The following is a 19726-nucleotide window of genomic DNA, read 5'->3' on the forward strand; positions in this document are numbered from 1 at the left end:
GCGCTTAATGCCAGTCAGGGGTAGGGTGGCCTTTAGCATGGGGGCATCAGGTCTATAGAGAGGGGGCACTGGGCCGGCGCTTAATGCCAGTCAGGGGTAGGGTGGCCTTTAGCATGGGGGCATCAGGCCTATAGAGAGGGGGCACTGGGCCGGCGCTTAATGCCAGTCAGGGGTAGGGTGGCCTTTAGCATGGGGGCATCAGGCCTGTAGAGAGGGGGCACTGGGCCGGCGCGGAAGCGCCACATACATGAAGCTATTACATATCTATATACACACACACACGTATATATATAGTCACTTCCATGATGGGGGCGGAGCTTGGTGACATGAGGGGGAGGGGTTACTATTTTGGGCTTGTTGGGCTCAGCACATATTTCCTTCCCAGTAATCTGTCGGCATAAATAATCCTTCCTTTCCCCTGAGTGTCACATGTGCGCCCCACATACCTGCCCCCCCCCCCCCCCCGGGGGCCCTGGTTGCTGTGTGACAGGTGCAGGGTTACGAGACTCAGATGGGAGTCAGACATGCCGGCCCGGTCCCTCCCTGCTTGTGCCCAACAGCCCTCAGCTGGGGGGGGGGGGGAACATGGCAACGTATGGGGGGGGGGGCAGAATGTGAGTCGGGGCTCATTCCCCTGTATCAGCCCCCTCCTCCTCACACAGCCACCGGGGGGCTCAGGCAGGGACCCCCACAGTCTGATTATATAGTGTGTGTCTCACTGATAGGCCTGCCCATCTGTCTGTCTCTCATCTGTCTGTCTGTCTCTTATCTGTCTGTCTATCTGTCTGTCTGTCTGTCTGTCTCTCTGTCTGTCTCTCATCTGTCTGTCTGTCTCTCTGTCTGTCTCTCATCTGTCTGTCTATCTGTCTGTCTGTCTCTCTGTCTCTCTCATCTGTCTGTCTCTCATCTGTCTCTCTGTCTGTCTCTCATCTGTCTGTCTATCTGTCTGTCTGTCTGTCTCTCATCTGTCTGTCTCTCTGTCTGTCTCTCATCTGTCTGTCTGTCTCTCTGTCTGTCTCTCATCTGTCTGTCTATCTGTCTGTCTGTCTGTCTCTCTGTCTGTCTCTCATCTGTCTGTCTCTCATCTGTCTGTCTGTCTCTCTGTCTGTCTCTCATCTGTCTGTCTGTCTCTCTGTCTGTCTCTCATCTGTCTGTCTATCTGTCTGTCTCTCATCTGTCTGTCTATATGTCTGTCTCTCATCTGTCTGTCTGTCTGTCTGTCTCTCATCTGTCTGTCTATCTGTCTGTCTCTCATCTGTCTGTCTGTCTGTCTCTCTGTCTGTCTCTCTGTCTGTCTCTCTGTCTGTCTCTCATCTGTCTGTCTATCTGTCTGTTTCTCATCTGTCTGTCTATATGTCTGTCTCTCATCTGTCTGTCTGTCTGTCTGTCTCTCATCTGTCTGTCTGTCTGTCTCTCATCTGTCTGTCTATCTGTCTGTCTCTCATCTGTCTGTCTGTCTCTCTGTCTGTCTCTCTGTCTGTCTCTCATCTGTCTGTCTGTCTCTCTGTCTGTCTCTCATCTGCCTGTCTATCTGTCTGTCTCTCTGTCTGTCTCTCATCTGTCTATCTATCTGTCTGTCTCTCATCTGTCTGTCTGTCTGTCTGTCTGTCTGTCTGTCTCTCTGTCTGTCTCTCTGTCTGTCTCTCATCTGTCTGTCTGTCTCTCTGTCTGTCTCTCATCTGTCTGTCTATCTGTCTGTTTCTCATCTGTCTGTCTATATGTCTGTCTCTCATCTGTCTGTCTGTCTGTCTGTCTCTCATCTGTCTGTCTGTCTGTCTCTCATCTGTCTGTCTATCTGTCTGTCTCTCATCTGTCTGTCTGTCTCTCTGTCTGTCTCTCTGTCTGTCTCTCATCTGTCTGTCTGTCTCTCTGTCTGTCTCTCATCTGCCTGTCTATCTGTCTGTCTCTCTGTCTGTCTCTCATCTGTCTATCTATCTGTCTGTCTCTCATCTGTCTGTCTGTCTGTCTGTCTCTCTGTCTGTCTCTCTGTCTGTCTCTCATCTGTCTGTCTGTCTCTCTGTCTGTCTCTCATCTGTCTGTCTATCTGTCTGTCTGTCTGTCTGTCTGTCTATCTATCTCTCAATGGAAAACGCTCCCATTTATGTGCCTCACACATTGATCCCATCATTGCACTTTCTGACTTCCCCAGATAAAGCCCCCGGCAGGGGCAGAAAGGTTGGAATTTGGGGGGCTGATCCTTTGATGGATTCTCACCCTGATGCTGCCCCCCCATTGGTTTGTTTGTATGAGAGCAGCACCCCTATGGGAGGGGATTAGTATATAGGCAGTAGGTCATTCCCCGGGTGGGTACCCCAATATACTGGGCCCCCTGTGCTCCTCATCTGCTGCTTGGGAGAAGGCGGAGCTAATGTGGCACATTGCATTGTGGGTATACCTGTGCCAGGGTGCGTGGGGCACAGTCAGTAGAATAACCCCACCCAAGTGCCCCAGCAGGGGGCATTACCCCACATTTACTCTCACTCTGAACTCACAGAATCTTCATATTTCTAGAGTCAAAATCAAGGGCTGAGTCTCGGCCAATGTGTGAGTGGCGTTACGATTCCTGTGGCAGCTCCTGCTTCCGAACCTGCCGGGATCCACTGGGGGAATATTGCCAGGACGTCCCAAAGTGAGTTATTTTTACCCCCCCAGGGATTCCCCCACTGTATTCCCCCCCCCAGGGATTCCCCACTGTATTCCCCCCTGTAGGGATTCCCCACTGTATTTCCTCCCCCTGTAGGGATTCCCCACTGTATTCCCCCCCCTATAGGGATTCCCCACTGTATTTCCTCCCCCTGTAGGGATTCCCCACTGTATTCCCCCCCCTGTAGGGATTCCCCACTGTATTCCCCCCCTATTAGGGATTCCCCACTGTATTTCCTCCCCTGTAGGGAATTCCCCACTGTAATCCCCCCCCAGGGATTCCCCACTGTATTTCCTCCCCCTGTAGGGATTCCCCACTGGTAATCCCCCCCAGGGATTCCCCACTGTATTTCCTCCCCCTGTAGGGATTCCCCACTGTATTCCTCCCCCTATAGGGATTCCCCACTGTATTTCCTCCCCCTAGGGATTCCCCACTGTAATCCCCCCCCAGGGATTCCCCACTGTATTTCCTCCCCCTGTAGGGATTCCCCACTGTATTCCCCCCCTATAGGGATTCCCCACTGTATTTCCTCCCCCTAGGGATTCCCCACTGTAATCCCCCCCCCAGGGGATTCCCCACTGTATTCCCTCCCTCCCCCCCCCAGGGATTCCCCACTGTATTCCCACCCCCCTGTAGGGATTCCCCACTGTATTTCCCTCCCCCTGTAGGGATTCCCCACTGTATTCCCCCCCCCAGGGATTCCCCACTGTATTCCCCCCCCCATAGGGATTCCCCACTGTATTTCCCTCCCTCCCCCCAGGGATTCCCCACTGTATTTCCCTCCCCCTGTAGGGATTCCCCACTGTATTTCCCTCTCCCTGTAGGGATTCCCCACTGTATCCCCCCCCCTGGGGATTCCCCATTGTATTCCCTCCCCCTGTAGGGATTCCCCACTGTATTCCCTCCCCCTGTAGGGATTCCCCACTGTATTCCCCCCCCCCCCTGTAGGGATTCCCCACTGTATTTCCCTCCCTCCCCCCCAGGGATTCCCCACTGTATTTCCCTCCCTCCCCCCCCAGGGATTCCCCACTGTATTTCCCTCCCTCCCCCCCCAGGGATTCCCCACTGTATTTCCCTCCCTTCCCCCCCAGGGATTCCCCACTGTATTTCCTCCCCCTGTAGGGATTCCCCCATTGTATTTCCTCCCCCTGTCCGGGATTCCCCACTGGTATTTCCCTCCCTCCCCCCCAGGGATTCCCCACTGTATTTCCCTCCCCCCTGTAGGGATTCCCCACTGTATTTCCCTCCCCCTGTAGGGATTCCCCACTGTATTTCCCTCCCCCTGTAGGGATTCCCCACTGTATTCCCTCCCCCCTGTAGGGATTCCCCACTGTATTTTCTCTCCCCCTGTAGGGATTCCCCACTGTATTTCCCTCCCCTGTAGGGATTCCCCACTGTATTTCCCTCCCCCTGTAGGGATTCCCCACTGTATTTCCCTCCCCCTGTAGGGATTCCCCACTGTATTTCCCTCCCCCTGTAGGGATTCCCCACTGTATTTCCCTCCCCCTGTAGGGATCCCCCACTGTATTTCTCTCCCCCTGGTAGGGATTCCCCACTGTATTTCCTCCCCATGTTTTGGATTCCCCACTGTATTTCCCTCCCCCTGTAGGGATCCCCCACTGTATTTCTCTCCCCCTGTAGGGATTCCCCACTGTATTTCCTCCCCATGTTTGGATTCCCCACTGTATTTCCCTCCCCCTGTAGGGATTCCCCACTGTATTCCCTCCCCCTGTAGGGATTCCCCACTGTAATTCCCCCCCCCCCCGTAGGGATTCCCCACTGTATTTCCTCCCCCTGTAGGGATCCCCCACTGTATTTCTCTCCCCCTGTAGGGATTCCCCACTGTATTTCCCTCCCCCTGTAGGGGATTCCCCACTGTATTTCCCTCCCCCTGTAGGGATTCCCCACTGTAATTCCCCCCCCCCCCCCGTAGGGATTCCCCACTGTATTTCCTCCCCCTGTAGGGATTCCCCACTGTATTTCCTCCCCCTGTAGGGATTCCCCACTGTATTTCCCTCCCCCCGTAGGGATTCCCCACTGTAATTCCCTCCCCTGTAGGGATTCCCCACTGTATTCCCTCCCCCTGTAGGGATTCCCCACTGTAATCCCCCCCCCCCCGTAGGGATTCCCCACTGTATTTCCTCCCCCTGTAGGGATTCCCCACTGTATTTCCCTCCCCCTGTAGGGATTCCCCACTGTAATTCCCTCCCCTGTAGGGATTCCCCACTGTATTCCCTCCCCCTGTAGGGATTCCCCACTGTAATTCCCTCCCCTGTAGGGATTTCCCCACTGTATTCCCTCCCCCTGTAGGGATTCCCCACTGTATTTCCTCCCCCTGTAGGGATCCCCCACTGTATTTCTCTCCCCCTGTAGGGATTCCCCACTGTAATTCCCTCCCCTGTAGGGATTCCCCACTGTATTCCCTCCCCCTGTAGGGATTCCCCACTGTAATTCCCCCCCCCCCCCGTAGGGATTCCCCACTGTATTTCCCTCCCCCTGTAGGGATTCCCCACTGTAATTCCCCCCCCCCCCCCCGTAGGGATTCCCCACTGTATTTCCTCCCCCTGTAGGGATTCCCCACTGTATTTCCTCCCCCTGTAGGGATTCCCCACTGTATTTCCCTCCCCCCGTAGGGATTCCCCACTGTATTCCCTCCCCCTGTAGGGATTCCCCACTGTATTCCCTCCCCCTGTAGGGATTCCCCACTGTAATTCCCCCCCCCCCCCGTAGGGATTCCCCACTGTATTTCCTCCCCCTGTAGGGATCCCCCACTGTATTTCTCTCCCCCTGTAGGGATTCCCCACTGTAATTCCCTCCCCTGTAGGGATTCCCCACTGTATTCCCTCCCCCTGTAGGGATTCCCCACTGTAATTCCCCCCTCCCCCCGTAGGGATTCCCCACTGTATTTCCTCCCCCTGTAGGGATCCCCCACTGTATTTCCCTCCCCCCGTAGGGATTCCCCACTGTATTCCCTCCCCCTGTAGGGATTCCCCACTGTATTCCCTCCCCCTGTAGGGATTCCCCACTGTAATTCCCTCCCCTGTAGGGATTCCCCGCTGTATTCCCTCCCCCTGTAGGGATTCCCCACTGTAATTCCCTCCCCTGTAGGGATTCCCCGCTGTATTCCCTCCCCCTGTAGGGATTCCCCACTGTATTCCCTCCCCCTGTAGGGATTCCCCACTGTAATTCCCTCCCCTGTAGGGATTCCCCACTGTATTTCCTTCCCCCTGTAGGGATTCCCCACTGTATTTCCTCCCCATGTTTGGATTCCCCACTGTATTTCCCTCCCCCTGTGGGGATTCCCCACTGTATTTCCCTCCCCCTGTAGGGATTCCCCACTGTATTTCCCTCCCCTGTAGGGATTCCCCACTGTATTTCCTCCCCCTGTAGGGATTCCCCACTGTAATTCCCTCCCCCTGTAGGGATTCCCCACTGTATTTCCCTCCCCCTGTAGGGATTCCCCACTGTATTTCCCTCCCCCTGTAGGGATTCCCCACTGTATTTCCTCCCCCTGTAGGGATTCCCCACTGTATTTCCCTCCCCCTGTAGGGATTCCCCGCTGTATTTCCCTCCCCCCTGTAGGGATTCCCCACTGTATTCCCCCCCCCCCGTAGGGATTCCCCACTGTATTTCCCTCCCCCTGTAGGGATTCCCCACTGTATTTCCCTCCCCCTGTAGGGATTCCCCACTGTATTTCCCTCCCCCTGTAGGGATTCCCCACTGTATTTCCTCCCCATGTTTGGATTCCCCACTGTATTTCCCTCCCCCTGTAGGGATTCCCCACTGTATTTCCCTCCCCCTGTAGGGATTCCCCACTGTATTTCCCTCCCCCTGTAGGGATTCCCCACTGTATTTCCTCCCCATGTTTGGATTCCCCACTGTATTTCCCTCCCCCTGTGGGGATTCCCCACTGTATTTCCTCCCCCTGTAGGGATCCCCCACTGTATTTCCCTCCCCCCGTAGGGATTCCCCACTGTATTCCCTCCCCCTGTAGGGATTCCCCACTGTATTCCCTCCCCCTGTAGGGATTCCCCACTGTAATTCCCTCCCCTGTAGGGATTCCCCGCTGTATTCCCTCCCCCTGTAGGGATTCCCCACTGTAATTCCCTCCCCTGTAGGGATTCCCCGCTGTATTCCCTCCCCCTGTAGGGATTCCCCACTGTATTCCCTCCCCCTGTAGGGATTCCCCACTGTAATTCCCTCCCCTGTAGGGATTCCCCACTGTATTTCCTCCCCCTGTAGGGATTCCCCACTGTATTTCCTCCCCATGTTTGGATTCCCCACTGTATTTCCCTCCCCCTGTGGGGATTCCCCACTGTATTTCCCTCCCCCTGTAGGGATTCCCCACTGTATTTCCCTCCCCCTGTAGGGATTCCCCACTGTATTTCCTCCCCCTGTAGGGATTCCCCACTGTAATTCCCTCCCCCTGTAGGGATTCCCCACTGTATTTCCCTCCCCCTGTAGGGATTCCCCACTGTATTTCCCTCCCCCTGTAGGGATTCCCCACTGTATTTCCTCCCCCTGTAGGGATTCCCCACTGTATTTCCCTCCCCCTGTAGGGATTCCCCGCTGTATTTCCCTCCCCCCTGTAGGGATTCCCCACTGTATTCCCCCCCCCCCGTAGGGATTCCCCACTGTATTTCCCTCCCCCTGTAGGGATTCCCCACTGTATTTCCCTCCCCCTGTAGGGATTCCCCACTGTATTTCCCTCCCCCTGTAGGGATTCCCCACTGTATTTCCCTCCCCCTGTAGGGATTCCCCACTGTATTCCATCCCCCTGTAGGGATTCCCCACTTTAATTCCCTCCCCTGTAGGGATTCCCCACTGTATTCCCTCCCCCTGTAGGGATTCCCCACTGTATTCCCTCCCCCTGTAGGGATTCCCCACTGTAATTCCCTCCCCTGTAGGGATTCCCCACTGTAATTCCCCCCCCCCACCGTAGGGATTCCCCACTGTATTTCCTCCCCTTGTAGGGATTCCCCACTGTATTTCCCTCCCCCTGTAGGGATTCCCCACTGTATTTCCTCCCCCTGTAGGGATTCCCCACTGTATTCCCTCCCCCTGTAGGGATTCCCCACTGTATTTCCCTCCCCCTGTAGGGATTCCCCACTGTATTTCCCTCCCCCTGTAGGGATTCCCCACTGTATTTCCTCCCCCTGTAGGGATTCCCCACTGTATTTCCCTCCCCCTGTAGGGATTCCCCGCTGTATTTCCCTCCCCCCTGTAGGGATTCCCCACTGTATTCCCCCCCCCCGTAGGGATTCCCCACTGTATTTCCCTCCCCCTGTAGGGATTCCCCACTGTATTTCCCTCCCCCTGTAGGGATTCCCCACTGTATTTCCCTCCCCCTGTAGGGATTCCCCACTGTATTTCCCTCCCCCTGTAGGGATTCCCCACTGTATTCCATCCCCCTGTAGGGATTCCCCACTTTAATTCCCTCCCCTGTAGGGATTCCCCACTGTATTCCCTCCCCCTGTAGGGATTCCCCACTGTATTCCCTCCCCCTGTAGGGATTCCCCACTGTAATTCCCTCCCCTGTAGGGATTCCCCACTGTAATTCCCCCCCCCCACCGTAGGGATTCCCCACTGTATTTCCTCCCCTTGTAGGGATTCCCCACTGTATTTCCCTCCCCCTGTAGGGATTCCCCACTGTATTTCCTCCCCCTGTAGGGATTCCCCACTGTATTCCCTCCCCCTGTAGGGATTCCCCACTGTATTTCCCTCCCCTGTAGGGATTCCCCACTGTATTTCCCCCCCCCCGTAGGGATTCCCCACTGTATTTCCCTCCCCCTGTAGGGATTCCCCACTGTATTTCCCTCCCCCTGTAGGGATTCCCCACTGTATTTCCCTCCCCCTGTAGGGATTCCCCACTGTATTTCCCTCCCCCTGTAGGGATTCCCCACTGTATTTCCCTCCCCCTGTAGGGATTCCCCACTGTATTTCCTCCCCCTGTAGGGATTCCCCACTGTATTTCCCTCCCCCTGTAGGGATTCCCCACTGTATTTCCCTCCCCTGTAGGGATTCCCCACTGTATTTCCCTCCCCCTGTAGGGATTCCCCACTGTATTTCCCTCCCCCTGTAGGGATTCCCCACTGTATTTCCTCCCCCTGTAGGGATTCCCCACTGTATTTCCCTCCCCCTGTAGGGATTCCCCACTGTATTCCCTCCCCCTGTAGGGATTCTCCACTGTATTCCCTCCCCCTGTAGGGATTCCCCACTGTATTTCCCGGATTCCCTCCCCCTGTAGGGATTCCCCACTGTAATTCCCTCCCCCTGTAGGGATTCCCCACTGTATTTCCCTCCCCCTGTAGGGATTCCCCACTGTATTTCCCTCCCCCTGTAGGGATTCCCCACTGTAATTCCCTCCCCCTGTAGGGATTCCCCACTGTATTTCCCTCCCCCTATTTCTTATATTAAAATGTATTGTATTGCACTGTTATTAGTGTAGAATGTATCATGTGGCCCTTTGAGTTTTTGGGGGCCACATATGAGGCCCCTGAAATTTCAGATCTTTCCCATCAGAGAACTATTCCAAGTTTTGCCCCCTCTAGAGGGAAACTGATTGACCAATTGCCCCCACCAAGCAATCTGCCCTGCTTGCCCTCAGGAGTATGTGATCATCAGTCCATTCAGAATTGCCCCATTGATGGTATGGGTGTGGGGGTGCTATGCCACTATAAATAGGGGGATCGAGGGGTAGTTCAATTGCCTACATATTGGCTGGCACCACTTGCCCTACTGCCCCTCAAGTCACATGTTTCTGGACTTCATATTAACGTCTTGTGCCCTATATGCCCTCTGGCTGGGTATCTGCGCTGGGCCCAGTCCATTCTGTGCCAGGGGAACTGGGAGGCTTTTGGAAATGTCATTAAAGCCCAATTGCAACTTGGATTAGAATATCTGTGTCCCAGTAAGTGCCCAGTAAGTACCCAGTAAGTGCTCAGTAAGTACCCAGTAAGTACCCAGTAAGTGCTCAGTAAGTACCCAGTAAGTGCTCAGTAAGTTCCCAGTAAGTGCCCAGTAAGTGCCCAGTAAGTACCCAGTCAGTGCCCAGTAAGTGCCCAGTAAGTGCCTAGTAAGTACCCAGTAAGTGCCCAGTAAGTACCCAGTAAGTGCCCAGTAAGTGCCCAGTCAGTACCCAATAAGTGCCCAGTAAGTACCCAGTCAGTGCCCAGTAAGTGCCCAGTAAGTGCCCAGTATGTGCCCAGTAAGTGCCCAGTCAGTACCCAGTAAGTGCCCAGTCAGTACCCAGTAAGTGCCCAGTAAGTACCCAGTAAGTGCCCAGTAAGTACCCAGTAAGTGCCCAGTAAGTGCCCAGTAAGTGCCCAGTCAGTACCCAGTAAGTACCCAGTATGTGCCCAGTCAGTGCCCAGTCAGTGCCCAGTAAGTGCCCAGTCAGTGCCCAGTAAGTACCCAGTAAGTGCCCAGTAAGTGCCCAGTCAGTACCCAGTAAGTGCCCAGTAAGTACCCAGTAAGTGCCCAGTAAGTGCCCAGTAAGTACCCAGTAAGTGCCCAGTAAGTGCCCAGTCAGTGCCCAGTCAGTACCCAGTAAGTGCCCAGTAAGTACCCAGTAATTGCCCAGTAAGTGCCCAGTAAGTGCCCAGTAAGTACCCAGTAAGTGCCCAGTAAGTACCCAGTAAGTGCCCAGTAAGTGCTCAGTAAGTACCCAGTAAGTGCCCAGTAAGTGCCCAGAAAGTGCCCAGTAAGTGCCCAGTCAGTACCCAGTAAGTGCCCAGTAAGTACCCAGTATGTACCCAGTAAGTGCCCAGTAAGTGCCCAGTAAGTACCCAGTAAGTGCCCAGTAAGTGCCCAGTAAGTACCCAGTAAGTGCCCAGTAAGTGCCCAGTAAGTGCCCAGTAAGTACCCAGTAAGTGCCCAGTAAGTGCCCAGTAAGTGCCCAGTAAGTACCCAGTAAGTGCCCAGTAAGTACCCAGTAAGTGCCCAGTAAGTACCCAGTAAGTGCCCAGTAAGTGCCCAGTAAGTACCCAGTAAGTGCCCAGTAAGTACCCAGTATGTACCCAGTAAGTACCCAGTATGTACCCAGTAAGTACCCAGTAAGTGCCCAGTAAGTGCCCAGTAAGTACCCAGTAAGTGCCCAGTAAGTACCCAGTAAGTGCCCAGTAAGTGCCGCCCAAGCTCATTTTGCTGTATAGCAGCGCATAATGACACACAGGCCTTCTGGGAAATCCCTGTACAGACTGCCCCCAAGGAACAGGAATTACAGGGAGATTATACACGGCTCACTAATATCCCATAATCCCCACCTATCGGGTGTCACCGGGGGGCTTGGTCCTGCACTAATATTGTTGTTTGTGATTCTGACATCGTTCTTAGAGCATCTCTTCATCAGGGTTCTAGCCCCACCCACTGAGTTACAGACTCCCTGCCCCTCCCCTTGTGAGCTGCCTATCAGTGTTCTAGCCCCACCCACTGAGTTACAGACTCCCTGCCCCTCCCCTTGTGAGCTGCCTATCAGTGTTCTAGCCCCACCCACTGAGTTACAGACTCCCTGCCCCTCCCCTTGTGAGCTGCCTATGAGTGTTCTAGCCCCACCCACTGAGTTACAGACTCCCTGCCCCTCCCCTTGTGAGCTGCCTATGAGTGTTCTAGCCCCACCCACTGAGTTACAGACTCCCTGCCCCTCCCCCTGTGAGCTGCCTATCAGTGTTCTAGCCCCACCCACTGAGTTACAGACTCCCTGCCCCTCCCCCTGTGAGCTGCCTATCAGTGTTCTAGCCCCACCCACTAGCTGAGTTACAGACTCACTGCCCCTCCCCCTGTAAGATGCCTATCAGTGTTCTAGCCCCACCCACTAGCTGAGTTACAGACTCCCTGCCCCTCCCCCTGTGAGCTGCCTATCAGTGTTCTAGCCCCACCCACTAGCTGAGTTACAGACTCCCTGCCCCTCCCCCTTTAAGATGCCTATCAGTGTTCTAGCCCCACCCACTAGCTGAGTTACAGACTCACTGCCCCTCCCCCTGTAAGCTGCCTCTCAGTGTTCTAGTCCCACCCACTAGCTGAGTTACAGACTCCAAGCCCCTCCCCCTGTAAGCTGCCTATCAGTGTTTCTAGCCCCACCCACTAGCTGAGTTACAGACTCCAAGCCCCTCCCCCTGTAAGCTGCCTATCAGTGTTCTAGCCCCACCCACTAGCTGAGTTACAGACTCCAAGCCCCTCCCCCTGTAAGATGCCTATCAGTGTTCTAGCCCCACCCACTAGCTGAGTTACAGACTCCCTGCCCCTCCCCCTGTGAGCTGCCTATCAGTGTTCTAGCCCCACCCACTAGCTGAGTTACAGACTCCCTGCCCCTCCCCCTTTAAGATGCCTATCAGTGTTCTAGCCCCACCCACTAGCTGAGTTACAGACTCACTGCCCCTCCCCCTGTAAGCTGCCTCTCAGTGTTCTAGTCCCACCCACTAGCTGAGTTACAGACTCCAAGCCCCTCCCCCTGTAAGCTGCCTATCAGTGTTCTAGCCCCACCCACTAGCTGAGTTACAGACTCCAAGCCCCTCCCCCTGTAAGATGCCTATCAGTGTTCTAGCCCCACCCACTAGCTGAGTTACAGACTCACTGCCCCTCCCCCTGTAAGCTGCCTCTCAGTGTTCTAGTCCCACCCACTAGCTGAGTTACAGACTCCAAGCCCCTCCCCCTGTAAGCTGCCTATCAGCGTTCTAGTCCCGCCCACTAGCTGAGTTACAGATTTTATGCCCCTCCCCCTTTAAGCTGCCTATAAGTGTTCTAGTCCCACCCACCAGCTGAGTTACAGACTGCTGGCCCCTCCCCCTGTAAGGTGCCTATCAGCGTTCTAGTCCCGCCCACTAGCTGAGTTACAGATTTTATGCCCCTCCCCCTTTAATCTGCCTATCAGTGTTCTAGTCCCACCCACCAGCTGAGTTACAGACTCCTGGCCCCTCCCCCTGTAAGATGCCTATCAGTGTTCTAGTCCCACCCACCAGCTGAGTTACAGACTGCTGGCCCCTCCCCCTGTAAGCTGCCTATCAGTGTTCTAGTCCCACCCACTAGCTGAGTTACAGACTCCCTGCCCCTCCCCCTGTAAGCTGCGTATCAATGTTCTAGCCCCACCCACTAGCTGAAGTCCCACCCCCGCCTGGCCTCAGCTTAAAGGCCAAGCTAATGGACGGAACCAGCGCGAGTGCCCCTTGGTTTCTAACCCCATTTTGCCTTTCAGGGTGGAGGGCTGTACCCCCCTGTGCCCCCCAGAGATGGTGCTGGATGAAGTGACAAGGAAGTGTGTGTTCTTCGATGACTGTAAGTTCTGGGTTCCCTGGAGGCAGTAATGGGCCGGCGCCGGTACCCTGGGCCTAAACCATAAACATATCTATTCTGTTTTTGCCCTCAGGTATAGAACCTGCACTTGGGGTAATTACATTGCTTTCTACTCCGGCACCCACAATGCTCCAAACTCTGACTCCAGCAGTTGCCATGACGACGTACCCAACTGTATCTATGGCTTTGGCTCCAACTGCTCCACTAATGCCCCCCTCCTCTACGACTTCTAAATGGATTGTTCCCTCAAGTCCAACCCTGGCAGCTGAAATCCAGAGAAACGTGTCAGTGTGGCTTTCAGAGGGGACCCTTCCACCCTCAGCCTATTCCTTTGTTACTGCCCCAACTCAAACTGCCCCCCAGCGGAATCTCACAGTTACCCCTACAGTGCATGTTCCGGGGACATCGGAGGCTACAAGGGAAGTTCCTTCCTCAGACATTCCTCTTCCCTTCACTGAGGGCCCAAGCGCCCCAGCCACCATCGGACCCATGGCCCCCACGCTGAGTGCCAGTAGCACGGAGACAGAAGGACCAACCATCTCTCTAGTCTCCGCCTTCTCCTTGCCGACAGCAAAGCCAAAGTCAACTCTGCTTGAGGGAACCGCACTCTCCATCTCCGCCAATGCCACAGGAACGTTCTCCTCTCCGTCAGTCACAGGACTGCTGACCAGTGAAAGAACCACAGTCGTTCCTACCAAGGAAGCCACATTGACGTCAGTATCTCCAACACAAAGAGTGAGCACCTCTGCTGTTTCAGTCCTAGCACCCAGCGAGCCCCCCCGTGTAGCTACAGTAAGTACCACGCTCTCTGCAATAACCGTGAGCACCTCAACCGCGTTGCAGTTACCCATCACTACGCTGCTTCTTCCTGCAACCGCTGAGCTTCCAACCAAGCTTAGTTCTCTTTCTTACTCAGCAAGTCCAACATCTCCAACATCTCCAACAGCTCCAACATCTCCAACATCTCCAACATCTCCAACATCTCTAACATCTTACACCACCAAGCTTGTCACTCCCCTGCCAGTCACTAACCTAAGCGCATCCCCAGCTCCCACCACCAGAGAGACCACAGCCACACCAGAGACAGCCTTCTCCCTTCAGACTGCAATGCCAACGTCTCCTGTCCCTGAGGGAACCGTATTTCCAGCATCAACAGAAGAACCGAGAACATTATTTTCTCCTGTGACGGAACAGGTCAGCAGTGAAAGAACAACAGTCTCCCCCACTAAGGAACCTACGGTTACTTCCATTTACCCCACAGAAGCACTTACCACAGATTCCTTTTCACTTCTGGAAACCAGCAAACCTCCTGAGAGCTTGTACACATCATCTACTGCTGCCTCTACTGTTCCTGTATCCACAGAGAAGACCACAAAGACCACCCTGACTACACAAACAACTACTGAGCTTTCACTAACAGAGCACTTAACTCTATCACAGACCACACTGATGGTTTTCTATCCTGGGACAGCTACAACTAGTATTCCCTACACTGTGTCCAAAGACAGGTTGTCTACACCAACAAGTGCAGTTACTGTTACCGAGGAGATGGTAAAAGACAGGTTATCTACACCAACAAGTACATTTACTACCACCAAGGAGATGGTCAAAGACAGGTTGTCTACACCAACAAGTGCAGTAACTGTCACCGAGGAGATGGTTAAAGACAAGTTAACCACACCCACAAGTACATTTACAACCACTAAGGAGATGGTCAAAGACAGGTTATCTACACCAACAAGTGCAGTTACTTTCACTGGGGAGATGGTCAAAGACAGGTTATCTACACCGACAAGTGCAGTAACTGTCACCGAAGAGATGGTCAAAGATAGGTTGTCTACACCAACAAGTGCAGTTACTGTCACCGAGGAGATGGTCAAAGACAGGCTATCAACACCAACAAGTGCAGTTACTGTCACCGAGGAGATGGTTAAAGACAAGTTAACTACACCGACAAGTACATTTACTACCACCAAGGAGATGGTCCATGACAGGTTATCTACACCAACAAGTGCAGTTACTATGATTGAAGAGACGGTCAAAGACAGGTTATCTACACCAACAAGTGCGGTTACTATGATTGAAGAGACGGTCAAAGACAGGTTATCTACACCAACAAGTGCAGTTACTATGATTGAAGAGACGGTCAAAGACAGGTTATCTACACCAACAAGTGTGGTTACTATCACCGAGGAGATGGTCAAAGACAGGTTATCTACACCAACAAGTGCAATTACTATGACTGAGGAGATCGTCAAAGACAGGTTATCTACACCAACAAGTGCAATTACTATGACTGAGGAGATGGTCAAAGACAGGTTATCTACACCAACAAGTGCAATTACTATGACTGAGGAGATGGTCAAAGACAGGTTATCTACACCAACAAGTGCAGTTACTATGACCAAGGAGATGGTCAAAGACAGGTTATCTACACCAACAAGTGCAGTTACTATCACCGAGGAGATGGTCAAAGACAGGTTATCTACACCAACAAGTGCAATTACTATGACTGAGGAGATGGTCAAAGACAGGTTATCTACACCAACAAGTGCAGTTACTATGACCAAGGAGATGGTCAAAGACAGGTTATCTACACAGGCAAGTCCAGTATCCACCACCAGCCAGGGGGTAGAAGACAGGCTATCGACATTAACAAGTCCATCAACAAGCAGTGGCATTTTGGAAACATCTCCAAGGACAGGAGAGCCAACTTCCTTACAAACCACAGTACTTGTGTCACCAAAACATGACATGGTCACACCATTTGCCACCAAAGTGTTACCGAGTGAAGTGTCAGGAAAACCAACAGGATCGCTGGGAGTGTCTCAGGAACCCAGAATTACAGAGACCAAGGCAGTGTCACCTACAAAACCTACCGCTCCCGGCACTGTCACTTCTCCACTGGCAACGAGCCAGAATGCCACCCAACAACCAGTCTCGGAGACTTTCGCTGTCTCAATGCCCCCGTCAGCTTTGTATCCTATAACCATTCTAGAGCTTTCCACCAGAGAATATGTTTCTAAGTCTCCGACACAGACTTATCCATGGACTGTAGGGACATCGACACAGGCAGTAACCTTGGAGAGAAGCACGGGAACCCCATTTGTAACATCTCCAGTTCCACCGGTCTCATTCAAAACAAAGGTAGAGACCACTAAATCAGTCAGTGGTGCCCTCACATTATCTGAGGTGCCAACTGGCACAACTACTAAATTCTCACTGATATCTCCAGCCTCTTCTACTGTGCAAGGAACATCTACAGTGCCCTTAACAGTCAGTGGTGCCTTCACATTATCCGAGGTGCCAACTGGCAGAACGACTAAAGTGTCACTGATATCACCAGCCTCTTCTACTGTGCAAGGAACATCTACAGTGCCCTCAACAGTCAGTGGTGCCCTCACATTATCCAAGGTGCCAACTGGCAGAACGACTAAAGTCTCACTGATATCTCCAGCCTCTTCTACTGTGCAAGAAACATCTACAGTGCCCTCAACAGCCATTGGTGCCTTCACATTATCCGAGGTGCCAACTGGCAGAACGACTAAAGTCTCACTGATATCTCCAGCCTCTTCTACTGTGCAAGGAACATCTACAGTGCTCTCAACAGCAGAGCCCACAAGTCCTTTGAGAACTTCACGTGTGACTTCCCCAGAGTCAGTAGCTACACTCACCATCACTGGCACCACACTCCGCCCTTACTCAGAGCCAGCCAAAGCCACGCTGACCACAAGACTTTCTGTGGCCCCTTCCACTCTATCCACCACAGAATCTAAACCAGTCCTACTCCCTGAAGTGACTGCCATCTCCCCCCCAATGCCTACTGTAACAAGAAAGGTAACTAAAAAACTCAAAGATTTAACCGGAACCATGGGACCCTCTGATATTAAAAGTACAGTTGAGGAACTAAGGAATGCAACAGCGCCCCCAAAACCTACAGATGGGACAGCATCACCCACTGTCCATTTCTCTTCCCAGCAAACAGCACTGGTTGAGCCAACATCAATGAAGCCATCAAGGGCGTTTCCAACTAAAGATGTTACTGGATCAGTTCTCTCAACAGCAGCCACCCAACCCAGCACGGCAGTCTCGGGGCCAAGCTCGGCCAGCCCTTCAGCAGATATCATCAAGACAACGCAGTTAACCAGTCAACGCACAGATTCCCCTCTTGCTCACTCATCATCCCAAGCTTATTCAGCTGTCTCTTCTTCTTCCTTTACAGCAGCTCCATTACCAATCACAGGAATAAAAGAACCAATAACTGAGTCCTTGGCGACGTCTCCCAGCTTGGTCTCAGGTGTGAATGCCACAGGGACCACCGCCAGGGAAGCGGCTCACCTAGTCACCCAGTTCAGCTCAATGGCTACCTCCTCTGTGGGCAGAGAAACCCCACCAGCATTTACAACGAGCCACGTGCCATCTAAGGACCGATCGGCATCTTCATTTACGTCAACGAGCGTCACATCTGGATGGAAAGAGCTGTCATCAGCCGATGCCTATAAAGCGTCAGCTCCGGTCAGTTCTGTGCCCTCATTCGCTCCATCAGTCACTCTCTCTGAAACATTAGCCCCTCTTCAGCCAACACCAAAGGGGCCGCCGGCGGCTGGCCTAGTAACTGAGGAGATGTTGACACCAGCAATAACAATAACAAAGGATAGAGTTTCAGGAACACCTAAGCCTGAATTTCCTTCAAGCTACAGTCCACCCGTTGCCACCATGGCCGTCACAGCCACCTCAGTTTATTGGACTCCACTTTTAGGCTTTTTGTCTACTACTAAGATTTCGACCATTCCTACGGTCACCCACGCAGTTTCAGCCGTTCCGCATGTAACGGTCCAAGAGATGTTGGTGACGTCAATGAAAACCACAAATTATTCAACGGTTTATAGAGCGACCGAGCTCACCACGTTAGGAGCATTAGTGCCACCTACGTCACAGGCAGCTTTCCACACACCACCCATGCCCAATGCCACGGCTACGGTCTATGCTTCTCCAGCCTCTTACATGACCAAACTCCCACCCGCGCCAACAACGCATGCAGTTAGCCTTTTCCCTGTCAGCCCAACCAGCCCAGAGTCACTGTACCAAACTCAAGCCATAAGCTCTCCAGCACTCATTTCAGGAACGTCGCTGATACTAAACACCACATTCATTCCACCGGTGACAATGTCACCCACTTATGTACCCCACACCTACCCACAGACTGTTTCAGCTTATTCACTTGACCAGAGAACTGATGAAGGAATCTCAGAAGGACTGACTGTGTCGGCCTTGATACCCTCCAGAGAAACTGCCACCTCACAAGCGTGTGTGGTAAGTACTATCAACAAGAGACACTGGAATTAGAGGTATCTGGGTCTCTTTACCTTAGCAACAAATAGGTCTGGGTCACAGCTTAAACATTCTTGAGAACTGCCTGGTCTTTGGGAAACCCAAGAGTAACCCCTAATCACGTGGGTCAGTAGAGTCCATGAGATAGAGGTAACTGGGGAGATGTTTGATTGGGAGACCTCTAATCATGTGGGTCAGTAGTGTCCCTGAGATAGAGGTAACTGGGGAGATGTTTGATTGGGAGACCTCTAATCACATGGGTCAGTAGAGTCCCTGAGTTAGAGGTAACTGGGGAGATGTTTGATTGGGAGACCTCTAATCACGTGGGTCAGTAGTGTCCCTGAGATAGAGGTAACTGGGGAGATGTTTGATTGGGAGACCTCTAATCACATGGGTCAGTAGAGTCCCTGAGTTAGAGGTAACTGGGGAGATGTTTGATTGGGAGACCCCTAATCACGTGGGTCAGTAGAGTCCCTGAGATAGAGGTAACTGGGGAGATGTTTGATTGGGAGACCTCTAATCACGTGGGTCAGTAGAGTCCCTAAGTTAGAGGTAACTGGGGAGATATTTGATTGGGAGACCCCTAATCACGTGGGTCAGTAGTGTCCCTGAGATAGAGGTAACTGGGGAGATGTTTGATTGGGAGACCCCTAATCACGTGGGTCAGTAGATTCCATGAGATAGAGGTAACTGGGGAGATGTTTGATTGGGAGACCCCTAATCACGTGGGTCAGTAGGGTCCATGAGATGGAGGTAACTGGGGAGATGTTTGATTGGGAGACCCCTAATCACGTGGGTCAGTAGTGCCCATGAGATGGAGGTAACTGGGGAGATGTTTGATTGGGAGACCCCTAATCACGTGGGTCAGTAGAGTTCATGAGATAGAGGTAACTGGGGAGATGTTTGATTGGGAGACCCCTAATCACGTGGGTCAGTAGGGTCCATGAGATAGAGGTAACTGGGGAGATGTTTGATTGGGAGACCCCTAATCACGTGGGTCAGTAGTGCCCATGAGATAGAGGTAACTGGGGAGATGTTTGATTGGGAGACCCCTAATCACGTGGGTCAGTAGTGTCCATGAGATAGAGGTAACTGGGGAGATGTTTGATTGGGAGACCCCTAATCACGTGGGTCAGTAGTGCCAATGAGATAGAGGTAACTGGGGAGATGTTTGATTGGGAGACCCCTAATCACGTGGGTCAGTAGTGTCCATGAGATAGAGGTAACTGGGGAGATGTTTGATTGGGAGACCTCTAATCACGTGGGTCAGTAGGGTCCATGAGATGGAGGTAACTGGGGAGTTGTTTGATTGGGAGACCTCTAATCACGTGGGTCAGTAGGGTCCATGAGATAGAGGTAACTGGGGAGATGTTTGATTGGGAGACCTCTAATCACGTGGGTCAGTAGAGTCCATGGGAGAGTAGGCCACACAGTGTTTACACCATGTAGTTTCCATCCCCAGGT

General features: G+C 52.9%; 1 protein-coding gene across 1 annotated transcript in view; it reads left to right on the plus strand.

The window, feature by feature from the left end:
- The window catches only part of otog (otogelin), a 108153-nt gene that overhangs the window by 43478 nt on the left and 44949 nt on the right, over window positions 1-19726 (plus strand). The window contains exons 30-32 of the mRNA XM_031900650.1: window positions 2512-2629; window positions 12834-12913; window positions 13005-18244. Coding sequence (XP_031756510.1) covers window positions 2512-2629; window positions 12834-12913; window positions 13005-18244 — 5438 coding nt within the window. The remainder of the gene's footprint in view (window positions 1-2511; window positions 2630-12833; window positions 12914-13004; window positions 18245-19726) is intronic.

The sequence above is a fragment of the Xenopus tropicalis genome, chromosome 4 (assembly GCF_000004195.4).
Source record: "Xenopus tropicalis strain Nigerian chromosome 4, UCB_Xtro_10.0, whole genome shotgun sequence".
NCBI classification, from domain to species: Eukaryota; Metazoa; Chordata; class Amphibia; order Anura; family Pipidae; genus Xenopus; species Xenopus tropicalis.